This window comes from Hyla sarda, chromosome 1 (assembly GCF_029499605.1).
Source record: "Hyla sarda isolate aHylSar1 chromosome 1, aHylSar1.hap1, whole genome shotgun sequence".
In the NCBI taxonomy this organism is placed as follows: domain Eukaryota; kingdom Metazoa; phylum Chordata; class Amphibia; order Anura; family Hylidae; genus Hyla; species Hyla sarda.
The window spans coordinates 422,505,240-422,528,857 of NC_079189.1; the positions used below are offsets into that span (position 1 = coordinate 422,505,240).

General features: G+C 43.1%; 1 protein-coding gene across 8 annotated transcripts in view; it reads left to right on the forward strand.

Annotated features, from left to right (window-relative positions):
• Positions 1-23,618, forward strand: part of CRYBA4 (crystallin beta A4) — a 135,964-nt gene that overhangs the window by 94,523 nt on the left and 17,823 nt on the right. For 5 of the 8 annotated variants that reach the window (XM_056529396.1, XM_056529414.1, XM_056529424.1 and 2 more), the window contains 2 exons: positions 16,162-16,341; positions 22,765-22,818. In XM_056529396.1, coding sequence (XP_056385371.1) covers positions 16,255-16,341; positions 22,765-22,818 — 141 coding nt within the window. In that variant the 5' untranslated portion in view covers positions 16,162-16,254. Of the gene's footprint in view, positions 1-4,965; positions 5,086-6,520; positions 6,653-16,161; positions 16,342-22,764; positions 22,819-23,618 lie in introns of those variants that run through there. The other 3 variants (XM_056529449.1, XM_056529406.1, XM_056529459.1) reach the window with 3 other exon arrangements.

Sequence of the window (23,618 nt, forward strand, 5' to 3'; positions counted from 1 at the left end):
CATAGTCTGATTAGCAACATTTCCACACGTGTGAATTCTACCCTCCATATGTTGGACCGACTATACGAACAGAGAAAAGCCATCACCGAATTCTTTATGATCCAAGTGGATATGGGGACTCCCCTGTGTAACTTCAATGTCAACCAGTGGCAGCTCATACGTGACACCTGCCGTTTGCTCAGGCCCTTTGAGGAAGCCACCTTATCAGTCAGTCGCCAGGATTACGGGATTAACAACGTCATTCCACTGCTTCATTTACTAAAACACATGTTGGAAACGATAGCTGGTCAGGGCACTGAAGACATGGTGCCTACATCTTATGGCCACATGAGCCCTGTGGGGGCTGAACTGGAGGAGGGGGGGAGGGGCACAGTGGAGCACAGTTTAGGTTTCGTGAGATATGCGGTTTTTCTAGTCATCTGACAGGAGTGGAGCAGGAGTAGCCAGAGGAGCTAGAGGGTTATGAGGAAGGCGATACAGAGGACCCAGACACACTGTGGCAGTGTGCAGTGGAGATGGAGGAAGGGAGTCCCTCCGAGTCACTTGCACAAATGGTACAATGCTTGCTCACTTGCTTGCGTAGTGACCGCCGAATTGTCACCATTCCACAGCAGGATGACTTCTGGCTCTCCCCCTTATTGGACCCTCATTACCGGCGCAAAATGGGGGTCTTTTTCACACCCACTGAGAGAGATTACAAACTGATCTACTACAGAGACATCCTACGTAGTCAGTAGGCCGATGCTTATCGGCACCATTGTCCATCCTCTCGCAGGTATGACTCGGGTGCCCTCTGTGCTCACCTTCCACTGCCATGGCTGCTGAGGAGGGGTAGGGTGGCAGGAGCAGTACCAGCTCCATCAGTCTACAGTCGCTGATGAGTAGCTTTCTAGTGAAGCAACTCATCAGCAGCAGGTAGACCTGGAGCAGGATCTGAACCAGCAGGTGGTGGCATACCTTGGCATGACCATACTGGACTTCTGGGCAGCCAAATTTGATTTGTGGCCGCAACTAACAGAGTTTGCCCTGCAAAAGCTGTCCTGCCCGACCAGCAGTGTGCCATCAGAGCGGGTATTCAGTGCGGCGGGTGCCATAGTCACCCCAAGGAGAACTCGTCTATCCATGAAAAATGTGGAGAGACTGACCTTTGTGAAGATGAATCAGGCATGGATCAGCCAGGATTTCCACCCACCAATGCCTGATGTATCAGAGTTGATTGGCCATGGTGCCACGCCAACACTTCACAAATATGGATAGTGCAAAACATATTTAAGGTGCTGCTCACCAGTTACAGACATTTCTCCGCATCAGACCACAAGTAAGTATTGAGGATATGCATTAGCTAAAGCTTAACTTATATGTACCCAAAATTATTTTGAAATCAAACAAAAGGAAAGGTGTGCAAAAAAACAACATGTGCCACCTACACCACCAAGTATTGATGTGATGCAAAGACCTCTAAAAGTTGTAAGGGAACAACGTATGGCCCATTGTAACCAGTGGGGGTAAAAATTTCCCCTTTAAGGCCATACTCTCGCATTATTAATTCCCTTCTTGGCAAGTATTATTCGCCCTAAATAGGGCGGCCCCACACAGGAACCTCTCCCTATTTCCACCTACAAACACTGCCATTTTACAGGATTTTTAGATGGAAGTAGGGAGAGTTTCCTGTGTGGGGCCGCCCTTTAGGGCAAGTAACACTTGCCAAGAAGGGAATTAATAATGCGAGAGTAGGGCATTACAGGCAAAGTTTTTACCCCCATCGGTTACAATTAACCATACGTTGTTCCCTTTCACCTTTTAGAGGTCTTTGCATCACATCAATACTTGGTGGTGTAGGTAGCACATGGTGTTTCCTTTTGTTTGATTAAATTTTTTTTTTAGGTACATATATTTTATCTTAAGAATATTATTAAAAGTTAAAGGGGTATTCCAGGCAAAACCTTTTTTTATATATATCAACTGGCTCCGGAAAGTTAAACAGATTTGTAAATTACTTCTATTAAAGTCAGTTAAAATTTTTGGTTTGTATTCTTCTTTGGACACAAAGAAGGGATCTAGTTTCCATTGAAAAGTGCCCGAGATGCCCGTGTAAGAGGTTATGTATACAGTAACAGGGGCATGGTCCGTCCAGGTGATTTGTCCTATGTCGCATTGGGATGTTTCTAAAATGTGGTCATTGTGGACAAGGAACATGTCTAGTCTAGTATGCGTATTGTGAGAGTTAGAATAAAAGGTGTAATTTCGTTCTGTAGAGTGTGGGCACCTCCATACATCACAAAGATTGTTATTATGAAACCAGTCAGAAAGTTCTGTTCTGTGTCCTTCCAATAGTTATTAGCTTCTGAAGTTTTCTGTCTAACTGCTCAATGATGATGTCACGTCCCGGGAGCTGTGCATGATGGGAGAATATCCCCATAGGAACTGCACAGCTCCCTGACGTGAGTCATCAGAGAGCAGTTAGACAGAAAACAACAACTCAACTTCAGAAGCTAATAACTATTGGAAGGATTAAGATTTTTTAATAGAAGTAATTTACAAATCTGTTTAACTTTCTGGAGCCAGTTGATATATATAAAAAAAGTTTTGGCCTGGAATACCCCTTTAAGTTTTATGTAATGCATGTCCTCAATACTTACTTGTGCCCACTAACACTTTTTACAAAAGAGACCGTCTTCTTCTGCCTACCTTCTCCAGCTACTTTTCTGATCCTGCCACCCCCCTGATGCCACACATCTGATCCAAGTTCTCCTTTTTTCAACCACCTTCGTCACCGGGTACTGGTATTGCCACCCACAGCCACACTATGTCCCCGGGTCACTTTCAGGACTCCTGATGCTGCTGCTTCCACCTCTAGGCTGTCTCATTCGGCCACTACACGGTCTCCAAATGCTGCTGTCACCTCCAGGCTGTGTCATTCAGCCACTATATGGTCTCCTCATGCTGCCGCCAACTCCAGGCTGTTTCATTCAGCCGCTATATGTTCTCCTCATACTGCCACCAACTCCAGGCTGTGTCATTCAGCCACTAGATTATCTCTTCATGCTGCCGCCACCTCCATGCTGTGTCATTCAGCAACTAAATGGTCCCCTCTGGCTGCCGCCAACTCGAGGCTGTCTCATTCAGCCACTATATGGTATCCTCATTCTGCCGCCAACTCCAGGCTGTGTCATTAAGCCACTATATGGTCTCCTCATGCTGCCGCCAAATCCAGGCTGTGTCATTCAGCCTCTATATGGTCTTCTTTTGCTGCCGCCAACTCCATGCTGTGTCATTCAGCCACTATTTGGTCTCCTCAGGCTGCCACCAACTACAGGCTCTGTCATTCAGCCACTATATGGTCTACTCATGCTTCCTCCAGGCTGTGTCACTGTACCGCCATGCTGCTGGCACATTAAATAGAACTTATTGGGTTCATCTATATGCAATCTTCAATTTAAATGCTAAAAAAAAATCTTTAATCTTTTCAATTTTGAGGCCTTATGGTCTCGTCAGGCTGTTGCCACCTCCAGGCTGGGTCATTCAGCCACTATATGGTCTCCTCATGCTGCCGCCACCTCCACGCTGTGTCATTTAGCCGCTATATGGTCTCCTCATGCTGCCGCCACCTCCAGGCTCTGTCATTGTGCTGCTCTGCGACAGTGATTCTAGTAGCAATAGATAATAATCTGCATGTCATACTGAATAACAGTATTATTTCACTAACCCAGCACACACCCTATGTATGTTACAGCAAGGCAAAGTGTTCTACACACCTATTGAGGATCTCTGTAGGCCAGAAATAGCCATTTTTAATACAGATTCACCGTGAATAAATTCGGACTGAACTGAATTTCTCTGAAAAATTTGGCAAAGCAGCTGAATGGAATTTTTTTTTTAATTCGCTAATTTCTTGCCCACATCAAAGATGTAAGACATAGTCATATATCGAAAGACTTTTCTGGAAGGTCATTGGGCAATGGTTCAGTTTTAAGCTAGACTTTGATGATTTTATTCCAAATAGTTTGTTTTTCCTGTAAACTCAAAGCACTCAGATCATTAACTACAGATAGACTGATAAGCTTGTAAATTGTAAGCCCTTGCAGGCCGGGCCCTCTCTGACTTTATATCAGTCTGTCATTTACCCTGTATACCCTTCATGCTATGTATTTTTTTTTTAACCCTTATCATATGTAGATTAAAAAAATATTAACCTAGTAGCCAATACTTTGGGATGTAAATGCAATAAAAATAATATTAAACAACATTTCCAAAACAGTATATACTGTAAGCATTGAGCAAGCACTTTTGCATGTTAACCAGATGATTACATGCTCTCTACCATTGGAGGAGAATAATATTTTGATGGTCATGTAGATCACTAAAGGGGCATATTTCTATATCCACCTCAACTACCTTAGGGCTTGATCACGTTTTCTCCCACATGGGAGCGCATACGGCAGGGGAGAGCTAAAACCTCACACTCCCGTATGCTTCCGTATGCGCTCCCCTATGTAATTCATTTCAATGAGCCAGCCGGAGTGAAACGTTCGGTCTGGTCGGCTCATTTTTGTGCCATATGCGCTTTTCCCCCGGACCTAAAACTGTGGTCAACCACGGTTTGAGGTCCGGTTGTAAAAGTGCATACGGCACAAAAATGAGCCGACCGGACAGAACTTTTTACTCCGGCCGGCTCATTGAAATGAATTACATACGGGAGCGCATACGAAGGCATACAGGAGCGCAAGGTTTTCGCTCCCCTCTGCCGTATGCGCTCCTGTATGGGAGAAAGCGTAGTGGGAACCCAGCCGGACTTAGATATTAGGAAACCACAAAAAGTACAATCAAAATATAATTGTTTATTAAACCCATAGTTGTATTGCCCCAATGGGTGTGGACCCGCTGTGCCACTTGGGCCAAACTTGGGAGCAGATTCTAAGTGTTCCCCTGGTTTTCACTCTTTATCCCAATCCAGGATGCGGAAGCTGGTCTTAGCTGCAGGGAAGACACCAGGTCACAACCACAAGAGTGTTCCCAGTTAAGTGGCAGCTGACTGAGCGAGCTAGAACGCCCTGGTGCCAAGCACCAGGGATACAGGCATGTGAGGTAAGCTGTCGCTAGATAGAATAAGCAAAGCAGCAGAGTCAGGTAGGTTAAGACTGACTTGATGTTATAGCAGAGCGGGTGCCGTAAGAACAGCAGAGCCAAATAGTACAGGTGCAGCTAAGTGTAATGAGCTTGCTAGAAGGCGGAGGCATGGTCAGGCATTGGAGGAGGAGCAGAATCAGGGATTTGCACGGACCCTTAAAAGAGACAGTCCTCATGCGACCCCTACTGAGACAGGGCAGAGGAACAAGTCCAGAGCCTGCAGCGAGGAGGAGGAGACGTCAGGAGGAGCGGCTGCCAACCACCAGCATTACAATATAAAATAAAATAAATTATAATATGAATTCCACAATAATCCCATGAAAACACATAAACAAATCAAACATATTAAAAACAATGGAAGGGGGACAGAGAAATCCAATACATGATAATGAATATGAACTGTAAAAAATAATAACCCACTTTCCTATGGAAATATGCAAATCAATGTTATTTTAATATTGCACTATGCATTGTGCTATATGGTCCTAGACTATAAGCCCAGTGCCAATGGGAATAATAAATCATGAATAACATACATATTACTAATATACTCTCTGGCAAATTGCCACTATGTAACTATATATTGCACAGCCCACTACAAATTCATACATAATTACATCATGTAATCCTATCCACATCAATATGTGCACACATCCAAGGTAAACAGTGCCATATAACAGGAAATAAATTCATTGCAGACAAATAAACAGGCAACAATGGAATGTGCAATAACAATACCAAACTCAGCAGTGGCATGTAAAATTTCTTTGACAATCCACCCTAATACCACCCTAATACCACTTAGGGTAAGGTATATTGCTGCCTATTGGCTGCTGCGTATTTCCCTGCCCATTGAAGTCGACGGGTAGCAAAATCATCTGCAGAAAATACGCAGCAAAATACACAAAATGTGACCCTACCCTTAAAGGGAATTCCATAAAGGGAACATCTCTAAAAGTCATACTGCATCCATGGGACAGGGCATCCATGGGTTCGAACTGTGGATAGGGTATGCCTTTAGGAAAAAGGAATACCACTTGAATACAATAATAAATCAATGTACAGGGGCTAAATACTACTCTTTGATCCTTGTTGTACTGTAGACACATGTGGTGTCCCGGTACCGTATGGTATACCGTGCCTTGTATGGTGGGATAACCCCTAGTCGCCTCTTCCTTCTTCAATTTTATGATGTTTGCATGTGTATGTAATTGCATATCTAATTGTACATATATAGTGTCGCAGGACCTTAGGTCACATGATTAATGTTAATGCTATTAAGGTATGTTGAAGGACCTTCCTAGGTCACATGTGTGGTCACATGTTTAGACCATAATTCCTTGTAAAGTGAATGACAGATGGTATGGACCAATGAGCTGAAGGCCAGCCCCTGCCCATATGAGTGAGCTGCCAGCCAATTCTCGCTCTCTTGGGTTCAAGACTAGTGGAGAGAGAGAAGAGATCCGTGCAACTTCCAAAGACAAGCTTAGGCCTGAAGCCTGCCAGCCTTGGCCTGAATCAAATTGTGAGTTACAATACCAATCCCCGCTAAAGCTAGCGTGACTGCTGGACCTAAACTCAATCCCCTAAATCCAGCAGAACAGCGCATATAAATCTCCTGAGCTTAAAACTCTCACGGTCCCAGCCAACTGTCAGGATCCTCATAGACTTTTGTTATACAAAGACTGTTCCTGTTTAATGTTGCATAAAACCTGCACTAAAAGTTCTGACAGTTTTTCTGAAAACCTACGGTTGTGGACATTCATTTATTATACCTCCCTATCGTTCTTGGGACGGGTGGCGATAGGACCAGCATATATAGAGGAGCCCTCACCCTGGTGTCACGAGTGATAAGGGTTAAACAAGCACCCTTTAGTTGCCGCACAGCTACACCCCATATACCCTACAACCCCAGGCTACCACACACAAGTCATTGGAAAAGGGTTTTACAGTTAATTTTCTTAAATTTAGGGATGTGGCATGTCAGGATTCGGCAGGCTGGAGGTGGATCCTCTGTGCCAGAGAGGGATTGGCGTGGACCGTGTCGGTGGACCGGTTCTAAGTTGCTACTGGTTTTCACCAGAGCCCGCCGCAAAGCGGGATGGTCTTGCAGCGGCGGTAGCAACCAGGTCGTATCCACCGGCAATGGCTCAACCTCTCTGACTGCTGAGATAGGCGCGGTACAAGGGATTAGACAAGAGCAGAGTCGGACGTAGCAGAAGGTCAGGGCAGGCAGCAAGGATCGTAGTCAGGGGCAACGACAAGAGGTCTGGAACACTGGCTAGGGATACACAAGGAACGCTTTCACTGGCACAATGGCAACAAGATCCGGCAAGGAAGTGCAGGGGAAGTGAGGTAATATAGGGAAGTGCACAGGTGAACATTCTAATTAAAAGCCATGCGCCAATCAGTGGCGCACCGGCCCCTTAAATCGCAAAGACCCAGCGCGCACGCGCCCTAGGGAGCGGGGCCACGTGCGCCGGGACAGCACAGACGGGGAGCGGCTCTGGTAAGCGTGTCAGGATGCGCATCGCGAGCGGGCGCATCCCGCATCGCGAATCGCATCCCGGCTAGGGACATTATCGCAGCGCACCCGGTCAGCGGGTCTGACCGGGGCGCTGCGAGTAGGAGAACGCTGTGAGCGCTCCGGGGAGGAGCGGGGACCCGGAGCGCTCGGCGTAACAGTACCCCCCCCTTGGGTCTCCCCCTCTTTTTAGAACCCGAAAATTTATAGATAAATGTCCTTGTCAAGGATGTTGTCCTCAGGTTCCCATGACCTCTCCTCCGGACCGCAATTTTCCCAATCTACAAGAAAAAATCTTTTACCTCTGACCGTCTTGGATGCCAGAATTTCTTTAACCGAGAAGATGTCAGAGGACCCCGAGACAGGAGTAGGAGTAACAACCTTAGGAGAGAAGCGGTTAAGGATAAGTGGTTTAAGGAGAGAGACATGAAAAGCATTGGGAATACGGAGAGAAGGAGGAAGAAGGAGTTTGTAGGAGACAGGGTTGATTTGGCATTTGATTTTAAAAGGTCCAAGATAACGTGGTCCCAGTTTATAACTGGGGACACGGAAGCGGATATACTTGGCGGAGAGCCACACTTTGTCTCCAGGAGAAAAGACAGTAGGGGTTCTTTTTTTTTATCGGCATGTTTTTTCATCCGGGATGAGGCCTGTATGAGAGATTTTTGAGAAGTCCCGAGTCACCTCATCAACAGCGGGCAAACCAGAAGGCGTGGGAGTGGGGAGGGGGGGGGGGGGGGGAAGAGGGTGACGGCCGTACACCACAAAGAATGGGGATTTAGCGGAGGACTCAGAGACTTTGAAATTGTATGAGAATTCGGCCCATGGTAGGAGATCGGCCCCTGTCATCCTGGCGGGAGGAAACAAAATGTCGCAAATAGTCACCAAGAACCTGATTAACTCTTTCCACTTGCCCATTGGATTAGGGATGATAGGAAGACGAGAAGTTTCATTTGATTTTAAGCTTATTACAAAGGGCCCTCCAGAATTTCGACACAAATTGAACGCCTCTATCCGAGACAATATGCTTAGGAAGCCCATGAAGGCTAAAAATGTGCACAAAAAATTGTTTCGCCAACTGTGGCGCAGAAGGAAGACCTGGAAGAGGGATAAAATGTGCCATCTTGGAGAAACGATCAACGACCACCCAAATAGCTGTGTTGCCATGGGATAAAGGTAAGTCAGTAATAAAGTCCATAGCAATCTGAGTCCATGGTAGCTCAGGAACAGGCAGAGGATGAAGAAGACAGGCAGGTTTCTGGTGAGGAGTCTTATCCCGGGCACAGACCGTACAAGCCCGAACAAACTCAGCAACATCTGCTTCCAGGGTAGGCCACCAATAAAAACGAGAGATGAGCTGGACGGATTTTTTGACGCCAGCATGGCCGGCGAGATGTGAGGAGTGTCCCCACCTGAGAATCCTGAGGCGCTGGCATGGAGGGACGAAGGTCTTTCCGGGAGGAGTTTGTCTGATGGAAGCTGGGGAAGCAGAGATCAGACAGTCAGGAGGAATAATGTGTTGCAGGGAGGTTTCTATTTCAGAGGCATCCGAGAAGCGAGATAGGGCGTCAGCCCTAATGTTCTTGTCAGCGGGGCAAAAATTAATCTCAAAGTTAAAACGGGCAAAGAACAACGACCACCTAGCCTGGCGAGGGTTCAGCCATTGGGCAGACTGAAGATAAGAGAGATTCTTGTGATCAGTGTATATAATAACTGGGTATTTGGACCCCTCCAGCAAGTGCCTCCATTCCTCGAGGGCCAGTTTTATGGCCAGTAATTCTCGATCACCAATGTAGTAGTTTTTCTCCGCCGGAGAGAAGGTCCTAGAAAAGAAACCACAAGTAACACCATGTCCGGAAGAATTTTTCTGTAGGAGGGTTTAGATGGATCAGGTCTGGAGAGTACGGGAGCAGACGAAAAGGCAGTTTTGAGGCGGTTGAATGCCTCTTCCGCTTGAGGAGGCCAGGACTTAGGATTGGCGTTTTTCTTAGTTAGGGCCACAATTGGGGCCACAATGGTGGAAAAATGTGGAATAAATTGTCTGTAGTAATTCGCAAACCCCAAGAAACGTTGGATAGCTCGGAGTCCGGAGTGGCGTGGCCAATCCAACACGGCTGAAAGTTTGTCCGGGTCCATTTGGAGTCCCTGGCCAGAGACTAAGTATCCTAGGAAGGGAAGAGATTGGCATTCAAAGAGACATTTCTCCATCTTAGCATATAACTGATTGTCCTAGAGTCTCTGAAGAACCATGCGGACATGCCGGCGGTGTTCTTCTAGGTTAGAAGAAAAAATCAAAATATCGTACAGGTAGACCACAACACAGGTATATAGTAAATCACGAAAAATTTCATTTACAAAGTCCTGGAAGACAGCAGGGGCGTTGCAAAGCCCAAAGGGCATAACCAGATATTCAAAGGGTCCATCTCTGGTGTTAAACGCAGTCTTCCACTCGTCCCCTTCCCTGATGCGGATGAGATTATATGCACCTCTTAAATCCAATTTGGTAAAGATGTTGGCGCCACGTAGGCGATCAAAGAGTTCCGAGATAAGAGGCAGGGGATAGCGGTTTTTTATAGTGATTTTATTAAGACCGCGGTAATCAATGCAAGGTCGTCAGGAACCGTCTTTTTTGGAGACAAAGAAGAACCCTGCTCCGGCAGGGAAAGAAGACTTGCGGATAAATCCCCTTTTTAAATTCTCTTGGATGTACTCCGTCATGGCAAGTGTTTCCGGAGCAGACAGAGGATAGATCCTGCCCCGGGGTGGAGTGGTACCAGGGAGGAGATCAATAGGACAGTCATAAGGCCTGTGAGGAGGCAAAGTCTCTGCTTGTTTTTTGCAAAAAACATCAGCATAGTCCAGATAGGCCTTGGGGAGACCTGGTATCAGAGAAGACATAGGGTTTTGACTGGCAGGACTGGGGGCAGACATAAGGCATTTTTTGTGGCAAGAAGTACCCCAGTTCTTGATTTCCCTGGTGGTCCAGTCAAGGGTAGGGGAATGGCGTTGCAGCCACGGTAGTCCAAGAAGAATTTCAGAGGTGCAGTTAGAAAGTACCAGAAATTCAATTTTTTCGTGATGGGGTCCAATGCACATTAAGAGGGGTTCTGTGCGGTACCGCATAGTACAGTCCAATCTTTCACCATTAACAGAGGTGATGTAGAGGGGTCTGGCGAGACTGGTCACTGGGATGTTGAACCTGTTGACAAAAGAGGCCAAAATTAAATTTCCTGTAGATCCGAAATCCAAGAAGGCCACAGCTGAGAAGGAGAAGTTAGAAGAAAAAATCCGCACAGGCACAGTAAGGCGTGGAGACGCAGAGTTCACACCTAGAGCTGTCTCACCTTTGTGCGGAATCGGAGTGCGTCTTTCCAGACGTGGAGGTCGGATAGGGAAATCTTTCAAGAAGTGTTCGGTACTGGCACAGTAGAGGCATAGGTTCTCATTGCGGCGGCGTGTCCTCTCTTGAGGTGTTAGGCGAGATCGGTCTACTTGCATGGCCTCCACGGCGGAAGGCCCAGGAACAGATTGCAGCGGACCAGAGAAGAGAGGAGCAGGGGAGAGAAACCGCCTCGTGCGAACAAAGACCATATCCTGGCGGAGCTCCTGACGTCTTTCGGAAAAACGCATGTCAATGCGGGTGGCAAGATGAATAAGTTCATGCAGGTTAGCAGGGATTTCTCGTGCGGCCAGCACATCTTTGATGTTACTGGATATGCCTTTTTTGAAGGTCGCGCAGAGGGCCTCGTTATTCCAGGACAATTCGGAGGCGAGAATACGGAATTGGATGGCGTACTCGCCTACTGAAGAATTACCCTGGACCAGGTTCAGCAGGGCAGTCTCGGCAGAAGAGGCTCGGGCTGGTTCCTTGAAGACACTTCGAATCTCCGCAAAGAAAGAGTGTACAGAGGCAATGACAGGATCATTGCGGTCCCAGAGCGGTGTGGCCCATGACAGGGCTTTCCCAGACAGAAGGCTGACCACGAAAGCCACCTTTGACCTTTCAGTTGGAAATTGATCCGACATCATCTCCAAATGCAGGGAACATTGCGAGAGAAAACCACGGCAAAGTTTAGAGTCCCCATCAAACTTGTCCGGCAATGATAAACGGAGGCTGGATGCGGCCACTCGCTGCGGAGGAGGTGCAGGAGCTGGCGGAGGAGATGGTTGCTGAAGCTGTGGTAGCAGCTGCTGTAGCATCACAGTCAGTTGAGACAGCTGGTGACCTTGTTGCGCTATCTGTTGCGACTGCTGGGCGACCACAGTGGTAAGGTCAGCGACAACTGGCAGCGGGACCTCAGCGGGATCCATGGCCGGATCTACTGTAAGGATTCGGCAGGCTGGAGGTGGATCCTCTGTGCCAGAGAGGGATTGGCGTGGACCGTGTCGGTGGACCGGTTCTAAGTTGCTACTGGTTTTCACCAGAGCCCGCCGCAAAGCGGAATGGTCTTGCAGCGGCGGTAGCAACCAGGTCGTATCCACCGGCAACGGCTCAACCTCTCTGACTGCTGAGATAGGCGCGGTACAAGGGATTAGACAAGAGCAGAGTCGGACGTAGCAGAAGGTCAGGGCAGGCAGCAAGGATCGTAGTCAGGGGCAACGGCAAGAGGTCTGGAACACTGGCTAGGGATACACAAGGAACGCTTTCACTGGCACAATGGCAACAAGATCCGGCAAGGAAGTGCAGGGGAAGTGAGGTAATATAGGGAAGTGCACAGGTGAACATACTAATTAAAAGCCATGCGGCAATCAGTGGCGCACCGGCCCTTTAAATCGCAAAGAACCGGCGCGCACGCACCCTAGGGAGCAGGGCCGCACGCGCCAGGACAGCACAGACGGGGAGCGGGTCTGGTAAGCGTGTCGGGATGCGCATCGCGAGCGGGCGCGTCCCGCATCGCGAATCGCATCCCGGCTAGGGACATTATCGCAGCGCACCCGGTCAGCGGGTCTGACCGGGGCGCTGCGAGTAGGAGAACGCTGTGAGCGCTCCGGGGAGGAGCGGGGACCCGGAGCGGTTGGCGTAACACGGCATAGGCAGAAGGAGGAGGATTGGCTTTCTTTTGAAACATTTGTAAACATTGATAATTCTTAAAGGGGTACTCTGGTGAAAACCTTTTTTCTTTTAAATCAACTGGTGGCAGAAAGTTAAACCTATTTGTAAATTACTTCTATTAAAAAAATCTTAATCCTTCCAATACTTATTAGCTGCTGAATGCTACAGAGGAAATTCCTTTCTTTTTGGAACACTGATGACATCACAAGCACAGTGCTCTCTGCTGACATCTCTGTCCATTTTAGCAACCATGCATAGCAGATGTATGCTAAGGGCAGCATGGTGGCTCAGTGGTTAGCACTGCTGCCTTGCAGTTCTGGGGATTTGGGTTAGAATCACACTAAGGACAACAATAAATAAAGAGTTATTATTATTATAATAATAACGTCAGCAGAGAGAACTGTGCTCGTGATGTCATCAGAGAGCATTCCAAAAAGAAAAGAATTTCCTCTGTATTATTCAGCAGCTAATAAGTACAGGAAGGATTAAGATTTTTTAATAGAAGTAATTTACAAATATGCTTAACTTTCTGCCACCAGTTGATTTAAAAGAAAAACGGTTTCACCAGAGTACCCCTTTAAGAGCAAGGGTATGACAATGGAGCAAATAATTCAATAGTTTAAGTTACATACTATAGAAAAACCTTTTTTTTATGAGAAAAAATCCTGTCTTTTTTTTGTCAGTGTCCCAACATTAACTTGATTTTAATTGTAGACAACATTTCACTCAAACTATTGTTGACATCAGCTACACATTTCCTAAAGCATGTTTTCAATTAATTACTCGTGCACCCTACATCTTGCAAAATGCAAGAAAGTCTGTAAAGAAATAACACCATCATGATGGACGCAATGAACACATCCAATTTGGGTCTTGACAACTGTCTTGTGTGTTTTGTAATTAATGACGTAATGGGTCACGTGACCCCTTCACATGTATTTTAACTTGTTTGGTTTGTAATTTGTGTCTACGCACCAGCCAATTTTCTCTGTGTGTGACTACTGTTGGATTACTTCAATAAATTAAGATTTTACCTGCACAACTTGTTCTGGACGGACGTTTTTCCTTATGAGTTATTAAAAAATATATTTTTTATGCATTACTACTTTTCCCACCATAAAAATTTGTAATTTTTTTTTTATTTACAAAAACATATTTCAGGTAACATAACTTTCTGTCCTATTGACATGTGGGGGTACATGCAATGCTGGCCTCCTTTTCATTGTTTTCACTTGCAGTTTTAATTTTTTTTATGTGATTATCCTGTATTTTGGAAGTGCTTTAGAAAAGATTATGGATAAAAAAGGTGTAGAGAATGCTGCATTCCCCCTCCCCCCCCAACACATTACAAAAATGTTAACTAAACCTCTGTTTATGTAGGCTTCTCAATATTAACTCTAAACATTTGGCTATAGTATCTTGTTACTATATATACAGGGTGGGCAATTTATATGGATACACCTTACCTTAATAAAATAGGAATGGTTGGTGATATTAACTTTCTGTTTGTGGCACATTAGTATATGTGAGGGGGGAAACTTTTCAAGATGGGGGGTGACCATGGTGGCCATTTTGAAGTCAGACATTTTGAATCCAACTTTTGTTTTTTCAATGGGAAGAGGGTCATGTGTCACATCAAACTTATTGGGAATTTCACAAGAAAAACAGTGATGTGCTTGGTTTTAACATAACTTTATTCTTTCATGAGTTATTTACAAGTTTCTGACCACTTATAAAATGTATTCAATGTGCTGCCCATTGTGTTGGATTGTCAATGCAACCCTCTTCTCCCACTCTTCACACGCTGATAGCAACACCGCAGGAGAAATGCTAGCACAGGCTTCCAGTATCCGTAGTTTATGGTGCTGCACATCTCGTATTTTCACAGCATAGACAATTGCCTTCAGATGACCCCAAAGATAAAAGTCTAAAGGGATCAGATGTGGAGACCTTGGGGGCCATTCAACTGGCCCACGATGACCAATCCACTTTCCAGGAAACTGTTCATCTAGGAATGCTCGGACCTGACACCCATAATGTGGTGGTGCACCATCTTGCTGGAAAAACTCAGGGAACGTGCCAGCTTCAGTGCATAAAGAGGGAAACACATCATCATGTAGCAATTTCGCATATCCAGTGGCCTTGAGGTTTCCATTGATGAAGAATGGCCCCACTATCTTTGTACCCCATATACTACACCATACCATCAATTTTGTGTTCCAACAGTCTTGGAGGGATCTATCCAATGTGGGTTAGTGTCAGACCAATAGCGGTGGTTTTGTTTGTTAACTTCACCATTCACATAAAAGTTTGCCTCATCACTGAACAAAATCTTCTGCGTAAACTGAGGGTCCTGTTCCAATTTTTCTTTGCCCATTCTACAAATTCAGTGTGCCGATCTGGGTCATCCTCGTTGAGATGCTGCAGTAGCTGGAGTTTGTAAGGGTGCCATTTGTGAGTAGCTAACATCCACTGAAGGGATGTTCGGCTAATGCCAATCTCCAGTGACATGCGGCAAGTGCTACGCTGTGGGCTCTTGCTGAATGAAGCTAGGACAGCCACTGATGTTTCTTCATTAGTGACAGATTTCATGCGTCCACATTTTGGCAAATCCACCACTGAACCAGTTTCACCAAACTTAGCAAGCAATTTGCTAACTGTAGCATGGGAGATGGGTGGTCTCGTTGGGTGTCTTGCATTGAAATCTGCTGCAATGACCCAGTTGCTGCGTTCACCAGACATCAACACAATTTCTATCTGCTCCTCACGTGTTAACCTCGACAACAAGTCAATGGCTGTAAACAAAGAGAAACTTGTAAAGAACTCATGAAAGAATAAAGTTACGTTAAACCCAAGCACATCGTTGTTTTTCTTGTGAAATTCCCAATAAGTTTGATGTGTCACATGACCCTCTTCCTATTGAAAAAACTAAAGTTGGATTCAAAATGGCCGACTTCAAATGGCCACCATGGTCACCACCCATCTTGAAAAGTTTCTACCCTCACATATACTAATGTGCCACAAACAGGAAGTTAAATCACCAACCATTCCCATTTTATTAAGGTGTATCCATATAAATGGCCTACCCTGTATATATATATATATATATATATATATATATGTTATGTGCCCTATTATATAGAACACATGATTATCTGATTGCCTATGTAGTACATTGTAATAATGCTGTATTGGTACTGTTGTGCGAATAGGCAGCCTATTAGTTCCCATTTTTTACAGGACTAATATAAAGGCTAAATAACTTGACTACACTGCATGACTGTCCATGTTTTGCTGCGCCTGTATTGTGGTAGCTGGTCAGATATTTTATTTAGTGCATTATTCATAATACATGTATAGGAATTATATCCAGTTGTGTTGTTTTAGAAGTATATAGGTGCTGTTAACTTCAATCTTGATGTGCTAGCATTTCTATACATTACCGTCTCCTCTATAGATTATATTCATTGTTCGGGCCACAAAACTCCTGAATTAGGCCTCCCTGCATCTGCTGACAGAGGAATTCCAGTAAAGCTGCCTCTATCTGTCTATGGCTCATTCAGCAGGCTATATAAACCCTAGCAGATATACCACTCGTCACGTTGCCTCCGGACTCTCAGCTGCTGGATCTCGCAAGGTAAGGTCTAAATACTCATAATCATAATAACCCATATCCTTGCCATAAGTAGCTGGGCCATGCTATTTATTGCTCAGAAGACTGAAGTACTGAGTACGGTAGCTAAGCTTCTCTTCTAGTGTTCATTAGTCTGATTAAAAATTACAATTTCTTATAGTTTCAGACAGATATACTAAGGTTTAAAATATTTTGTAGAACATAGTCAAATTAATATAAAGCGCTATTGCTTTAAGAGCATGGTGAGTAATAATAAACTTGGAAATCAGACTTTATTGACCATAGAGAATGCTCTATGTTGGACTGCGCCATTCATACCAGCTGGTGTCTATAGCAATAATCAAATTATAAATATAGTAGAACACATTGCTTATTATTACCAAATGTATTGGGCTACTTGCAATATCTTCTTCTGTTCAAATCAGTCTATAGACTGGTAACGATAGTACAAATGCAGAGTAAAGAATAAATAACCAAATTCTTCATTACTATTATAGTGTTAGTCAGATAGAGAAATAATTAAAAAACATACCTAGTTTATAAAAGCCTTTTGCACATGCTTCATGTAGATGATCCATGCGTTTCCTCTTTGACCATCGAGACTTTTATTGACCTACAAGCCTGAAATATCAATAGCAGTAAAAATGCGCAAACCAGTATGGTAAAATGATATACCACAAATAAAACTGGCATCAGGCAATGTTTGCCGTTGTATCCATTTTTAAATCCGTTCTTTTAGGGCAGATGCATTGGTATATCAATCATGTTGTCAAGCCAGTCAAATAACAAAGCCCAGACAAATATTTTGACATGAGGAATAGCCAAATTTCCTCAAGTACAGATGACAGAATGTACTTACAGCAAGAGATCTGTCAACTGCTTAAAATATAGGAGATTCTCTGTGATTTTAGAACTTCAGTCTGGATACATGTAGCACTTATATATCCAGGACGCGTGTAACATATCAAAGAGCTGGCTTATCTGAAATCTAATCTGCGATGGCAATGGTTAAATGATTGGGAAATAGTCATTATGGTGAGAGAACATTGATTTAATATACAACCGCCAATATTTTTTATTTGTGTATAGTATTTACTAGTCATCATTTACGAGGTGTCTTCAGCAAGGATTTTATCCTCTTTGACCCGTTAATTCCTAACAGTGTCTTGTTATATTTTCAGCCAGTCATTAAGCCATGAATGTAAAAAATGTCTGCCAAAAAGAGTATGCTACTGGAGTAAATAATAAATATAGAATGTATCTTACATTAACAATGTTTCTTGTGTAGTCACTACATGGGCACAGTTTAGAATACTGGGATTGGGTCTGGAAACCTGACTTGCAAAAGGGGGCATGCAATTAAAAATACCACAAAAACCTTCAAAGAGGCCCTTTTTTATTATATTTTTGCTTATGCTCTCATTTCCTCTGCAGAGGAAAAGTTGCTGAGTTGCCCATAACAACCAATCAGATTGCTTCTCTCATTTTGCAGAGGCCTTTTTTTTTTTAAGTGATCTGATTGGTTGCTATGGGCAACCCCACAGTCCATTAAGGACTACAAGGTGGCTAATTTTAGTTACATAATACTGGAACTTAACTCTTTTCCTATTTGGGTTATTTGTGTTTTTTTTTTTTTTCTTTCTAATATGTATATTAAGTTTTAATGAAATACGCATCTTCATCTTCTTAGGACCACTGGGAAATTGGTCCCTTTTTACTGCTTGGGCAGATTTTTTGTAAATGAATTTAAGTTGAGGTTTCCTTTCCCATGGGCCCTATAGTAGCTTCCTGGTCTGTCTCTGAGATCTATGCCTGGGGGAAAGCATTAGTTTCATAAACGATTAAAGGGGTTATCCACCATAAGGTGATTTTAGTACATACCTGCCAGAACTGGGTATTTCCTGTTGGATTTTGTCCTCTAAACTACACATCCCACAGTTCCATGCTTGAAAGGTTAAAGGGGTTATCCAGGAAAAACTTTATATATATCAACTGGCTCCAGAAAGTTAAACAGATGTGTAAATTACTTCTATTAAAAAAATCTTAATCCTTTCAGTACTTATGAGCTGCTGAAGTTGAGTTGTTCTTTTCTGTCTAAGTGCTCTCTGATGACACCTGTCTTGGGAACTGTCCAGAGTAGAAGCAAATCCCCATAGCAAACCTCTTCTACTATGTGAAGTTCCCGAGACAAGCAGAGATGTCAGCAGAGAGCACTGTTGGCAGACAAAAAAGAACAACTCAACTTCAGCAGCTGATAATTATTGGAAGGATTAAGATTTTTTAATAGAAGTAATTTACAAACCTGTTTAACTTTCTGGAGCCAGTTGATATATATAAAAAAAAGTTTTTTTCCTGGAAAACCCCTTTAAGATCGCTTTCCTTCCTCCCACACATCAGCCACCTCACCCATTGAAACAGTGTTTTCTAACCAGGGGGCCTACAGCTGTTGCCAAATTGAAGTAGGACAGGCTCCCTCCGATCACCTGACTAGTGATGTCAGATCTTGACGCACTGCAACCTGGGAAATCCTGAGACATAAGTAATTTTGTATAAAATATCTGGGTGATAATCACAGAAGAATTGTGAAACCACCATCACACACAGGTACAGACACTATATTATGAAGTACTCTAACTTTACAGCCCCTGTAGCATAGTCAAATAAAAATTCTGGAATACCCCTTTCATATACATATAATATGCTACAGCTGATATAGCGGAAAAATTGTTAACATGTTAATTGATTATTAAAAAACATACATTTTTAAAGCAAGTATTGTAAATACAGTAACCCCCCCGACCTACGATGGCCCCGACATATGATAAAATCGACATACGATGGCATTTTGCGCTGTCGGATAGCAGTTAATGCGATGGCCCCGACATATAAAAGCATCGTATGTCGATGCTGACATCGACATACGATGCTTTTATATGTCGGGCCATCGCATTAACTGCTATCCGACAGCGCAAAATGCTTAAGCTGCTGTCGGATAGCAGTGTAATGTGCCCCAGCAGGTTCACTTACCTATCCCCGCTGCTCCGGGTCCACTTCGCGATCCTCCGGCGTCTTGCGCATCTTCTCCAGGGTCCGGGCCTTGCTTTCCGGCGTCGTTATTACGTCACTACGCACACCGCGCCGGCGCAGCAGCGTAATAACTTCAGCGTAAAAGCAAGGCCCGGACCCTGCAGAAGATGTGCAAGACACCGGAGGATCGCGAAGAAGACACTGGAGCAGCGGGACAGCATCGGGAGCCCCTGGAACAGCAGCGGGAGCGGTGAGGACCTGGTCCGGAGCGACGGGGACAGGTGAGTACAGATGCCTATACTTTACATTGCACGGATCCCTCAACATACGATGGATTCGACAAACGATGGGTCGTTTGGAACGAATTACCATCGTATGTTGAGGGACCACTGTATTTAATATTACATGTAACATGGATTAAAAAAATGAATAACAAGGGGTAAAGCAGGTCTTTTTTTATCATTAATATTATGATTGATGAACAGGGACATGACCAGAATACACAATATAATACACAAACAATGAAAGAAAGAATAATGGTGTAAAATCAGCTATATCTGTGGTCCAGTGCTGTTTCATTTGTGCTTTTGTGTTTCCTTTGAGATGCTTCACCATCTGTCCCATAAATGAAGTTCCCACAATATACGCAGATTACGTATTTGTTTAGTAACTTGAGCAGTGAGTCATAAGAAGCATTATCTTAAAGGGAATGTGTCATTAGATAATCACACATTATTTATACAAAGTTTTTTTGTCAAAATATTTTTAAGATTTCTTGGTGCATTTAAATTTTTAGTTTTTATTTTCTATACTATTTATATACTTTTTATGTACTTTCACATTAACATAATTGGCAGAGTTACAAAAGGTAAACTATATATATATATCTACCATTTTCAAAAGGTGATTCAATAGGTTATTGCCACAATTCACCTCCTCCTCTGACCCTACACAGTGACTTCTGGGCAGGTCACAAAGCATGCCTAGAAAACTCTCCTATAGAACTCTGAACATTTCTTTTTCACTGGACCCTTCCTTGTTTACCTGGGTCCGAGCAGCACCGATGAAACACAATCGTGGGGTGCCGATCAGATACTATGGAACAGAAGGCCTTCTGAAGGCCTCTGTGCCTGTCATAGGGAGATCTTGTACAGTCTGTCTTACACAAGCTGTACTAGAAGATCTCTGAGTTTAAAGTCCACTGCTATACAGTAGTATGGTAGTAAACTGTATAATAAATATAAAAATTGCTTATAAAAGTATAAAAAAGTAAATATAAAAAAAACTATAATAAAAATTAAATTGTCTATAAAAAGTCTAAATTAACAAACAAAAAAAAAACAACATATTTGGTATTGACACGAACAAAAAACGTGCAAACTATAAAAATATAATGTTACTGATCCTACACAGTGAATGACTTTAAAAAATAAAAATAAAAAAAATAAACACTGAATGCAAGAATAACTCATTTTTGGTCACATCACATTAAAGACACAATGTCATAGAAATCGATCATACACCATGCTACCGATAAAAATTAGAGGACAGTTACCTAATGTCCAGCACTTACTGTCCAGTGCTCGCTCCCTGCCTGTCAATCAGACAGGTTGGAGAGAGTGTTGGACAGTAGGTAACTGACTGAATTCTGACTGCTGCCCGGCCTGGATCAGTCCGAATTCAGAGGTGATGTCAGCCGCACTGCAGCCGGCCCTAGAAGGGAGACCCCTAGTGGCTGGCTTTCAAAGGCAAAAAAAAAAAACCACAATTAAAATTACTAATTAAATATATTAGGAAAATGTTTCAAATAATGTAAGGAATAATATATCAAAAATAGTTTGATAACAGTGCTCATTTAAGAAAAAAAAAATGTAAATAGTAAAACATAACAAAAGTTATAAATGCACTGATCAGTGGAATAAAGATAACATAAAGTAAATTGTACAAAATTTTAATTAATCAAAAGTTGCATGAATGCAGGGTTTTTAAAATAATTTTTTGGTAAATTGTAAATGTGTTTAAAATGTACTGTTGGTCCAACAAAAAACAAGCCCTTCTGTGGTTATGTATGTGGGAAAATAAAAGAGTTATGGCTCCTAGAAGATGAGTTACAAACATTGCAAGAATCACTGAATTTAAGATTGATTCCTCCTTTACAAACAGAGTCTCCCTTTCTTTATAATCCCTTTTCCCGTCATGGCACACACGTGGCATATCAGAATTAAGTGTGCAAATCATGCTCTACTGTCTTCTCCGGATGGGGATTTTTTCTGGTAGTCCTCATAGGCTTATTCACAACAAGGGAATTTTGGCATTGCATAAAATGTTCATGTTATATTTGCATGTATAGGCTGTCTATCATTGCTCATAATCAAGGCGGAACCCAATCTGCACCGGCCCGGCTTAACTATTATATAAGATTTTGTCCATGCATAAGGGCAAATTCATAGGGTGATTATTGGCTGAACAGGCTGATATTGCCCTGTGTATTAGGGCCAGCGACCAAATGGCGAACGAGCAAACAATTCGTTCACTGACTGCTTTGTTTTGACCTGTCAACGTAGCTGGTTGACCGCACATCTCATTTAATAGGTGATGTGCGGTCAATTAATAATGGCAGCAAAGGCTTTCTAAATGAGTGAGGATCTACAAGATTGACACTGGTTTACAGCGAGCAAAGGTCTGGTAATAGGGCCCTAAGTCACAGTATGCAAAAAAGGTGCAATAATGTCATATATATAGAGAGAGTGTAAGGTACAGCACATTGCATCATTCCTATCTTTGAGATGTTTCTAATTTTATTGTGTTTCTCTTAATTTACTATTGTAGAATGCCCTGTAACTTATATGTGTGTTTCAGCTTTTATTGTATTGTATTATATTGTGATTAAGCTTTATATATATATAAAACTGGGATCCCATTACTAATTCTCTGTGGTTATCTAAATACCTGCTAGACACATGCTATATCCTCTAATACTTTGTAAAACAAATGAGAATATCTCGTTCCTGTACAATTCTTATGTTGAGAATAATTGTCCCTAGTTTTATTTGCCCAGCGACACAAGGAACAGTGAAGCCAGATTGATTATTTAATGCAATGGCTGGCATACCGAGTAAGTTTCTAAGTGCAGTCATCCGGGATACCCTCTGAACACTTTCCAATACAAGCAACATTAAGTGAGCACTCTTAGAAGAAACCACACAAACAAAGGCCTCTTATTCATTATATCCCTGAACTGATTTAACACCAAGAGAGAACATCATTATTAAAGGGAAACGATCAGTGGGCGCTGTCATCAGATAAGGCCATCTGTCATCGTGCCTGCCGTGGAACATGCATTAGATGACATTAGATTATAAACATTATCAGAATCTAAATGTTCTTTATTTATCCCAGCAGGACAGAGCCAATATGACTCAACACTGTACTAAATTTGCTGGACATTGGAAGGTAATGATTTTTCTTCTTCGTCAGATGTGTCCTAACCAAAGCGTCCTAACCCATTTGTTATGTAAAGGTTAAAGGGTACCTCTCATCAAAAAAAACTTTTGATATATTATAGATTAATGTATATAGAATAACTTTACAATTGCATGTTATTAAAAAATATGCTTCTTTCTATTTAATTTTCCACTTTGAAGAAATTACCACTAGGGGTCTCCCTACCAGTCCTAACAGCAAGCATTGCAGACTCATGTTGGAGTCCTAAACACTACGAGCTGCCAGTCTGCTTTGTTCACAAAGGAGAACACTCAGAGCTGCCAGCCTGCTTTGTTCACAGCCTGTTTGGCTGTGAACAAAGCAGGCTGGCAGCTCTGAGTGTTTAGGACTCCAGCATGAGTCAGAAATGCTTGCTGACAGGACTGATCGGGAAAAATACAATAGAAAGAAGCATATTTTTCATTATCATGCTATTGGAAAGTTATTCAACATTCATTAATCTAAAATATATCAAAAGTTTATTTGATGAGAGGTACCCTTTAAAGGGGTACTCCGCTGGAAAACTTTTTTTTTTTTTTAAATCGACTGGTGCCAGAAAGTTAAACCGATTTGTAAATGACTTCTATTGAAAAATCTTAATCTTTACAGTAATTATTAGCTGCTGAATACTACAGAGGAAATTCTTTTCTTTTTGGAACACAGTGCTCTCTGCTGACATCTCTGTCCATTTTAGGAACTGTCCAGAGCAGCATATGTTTGCTATGGGGATTTTCTCCTACTCTGGACAGTTCTTAAAATGGACAGAGATG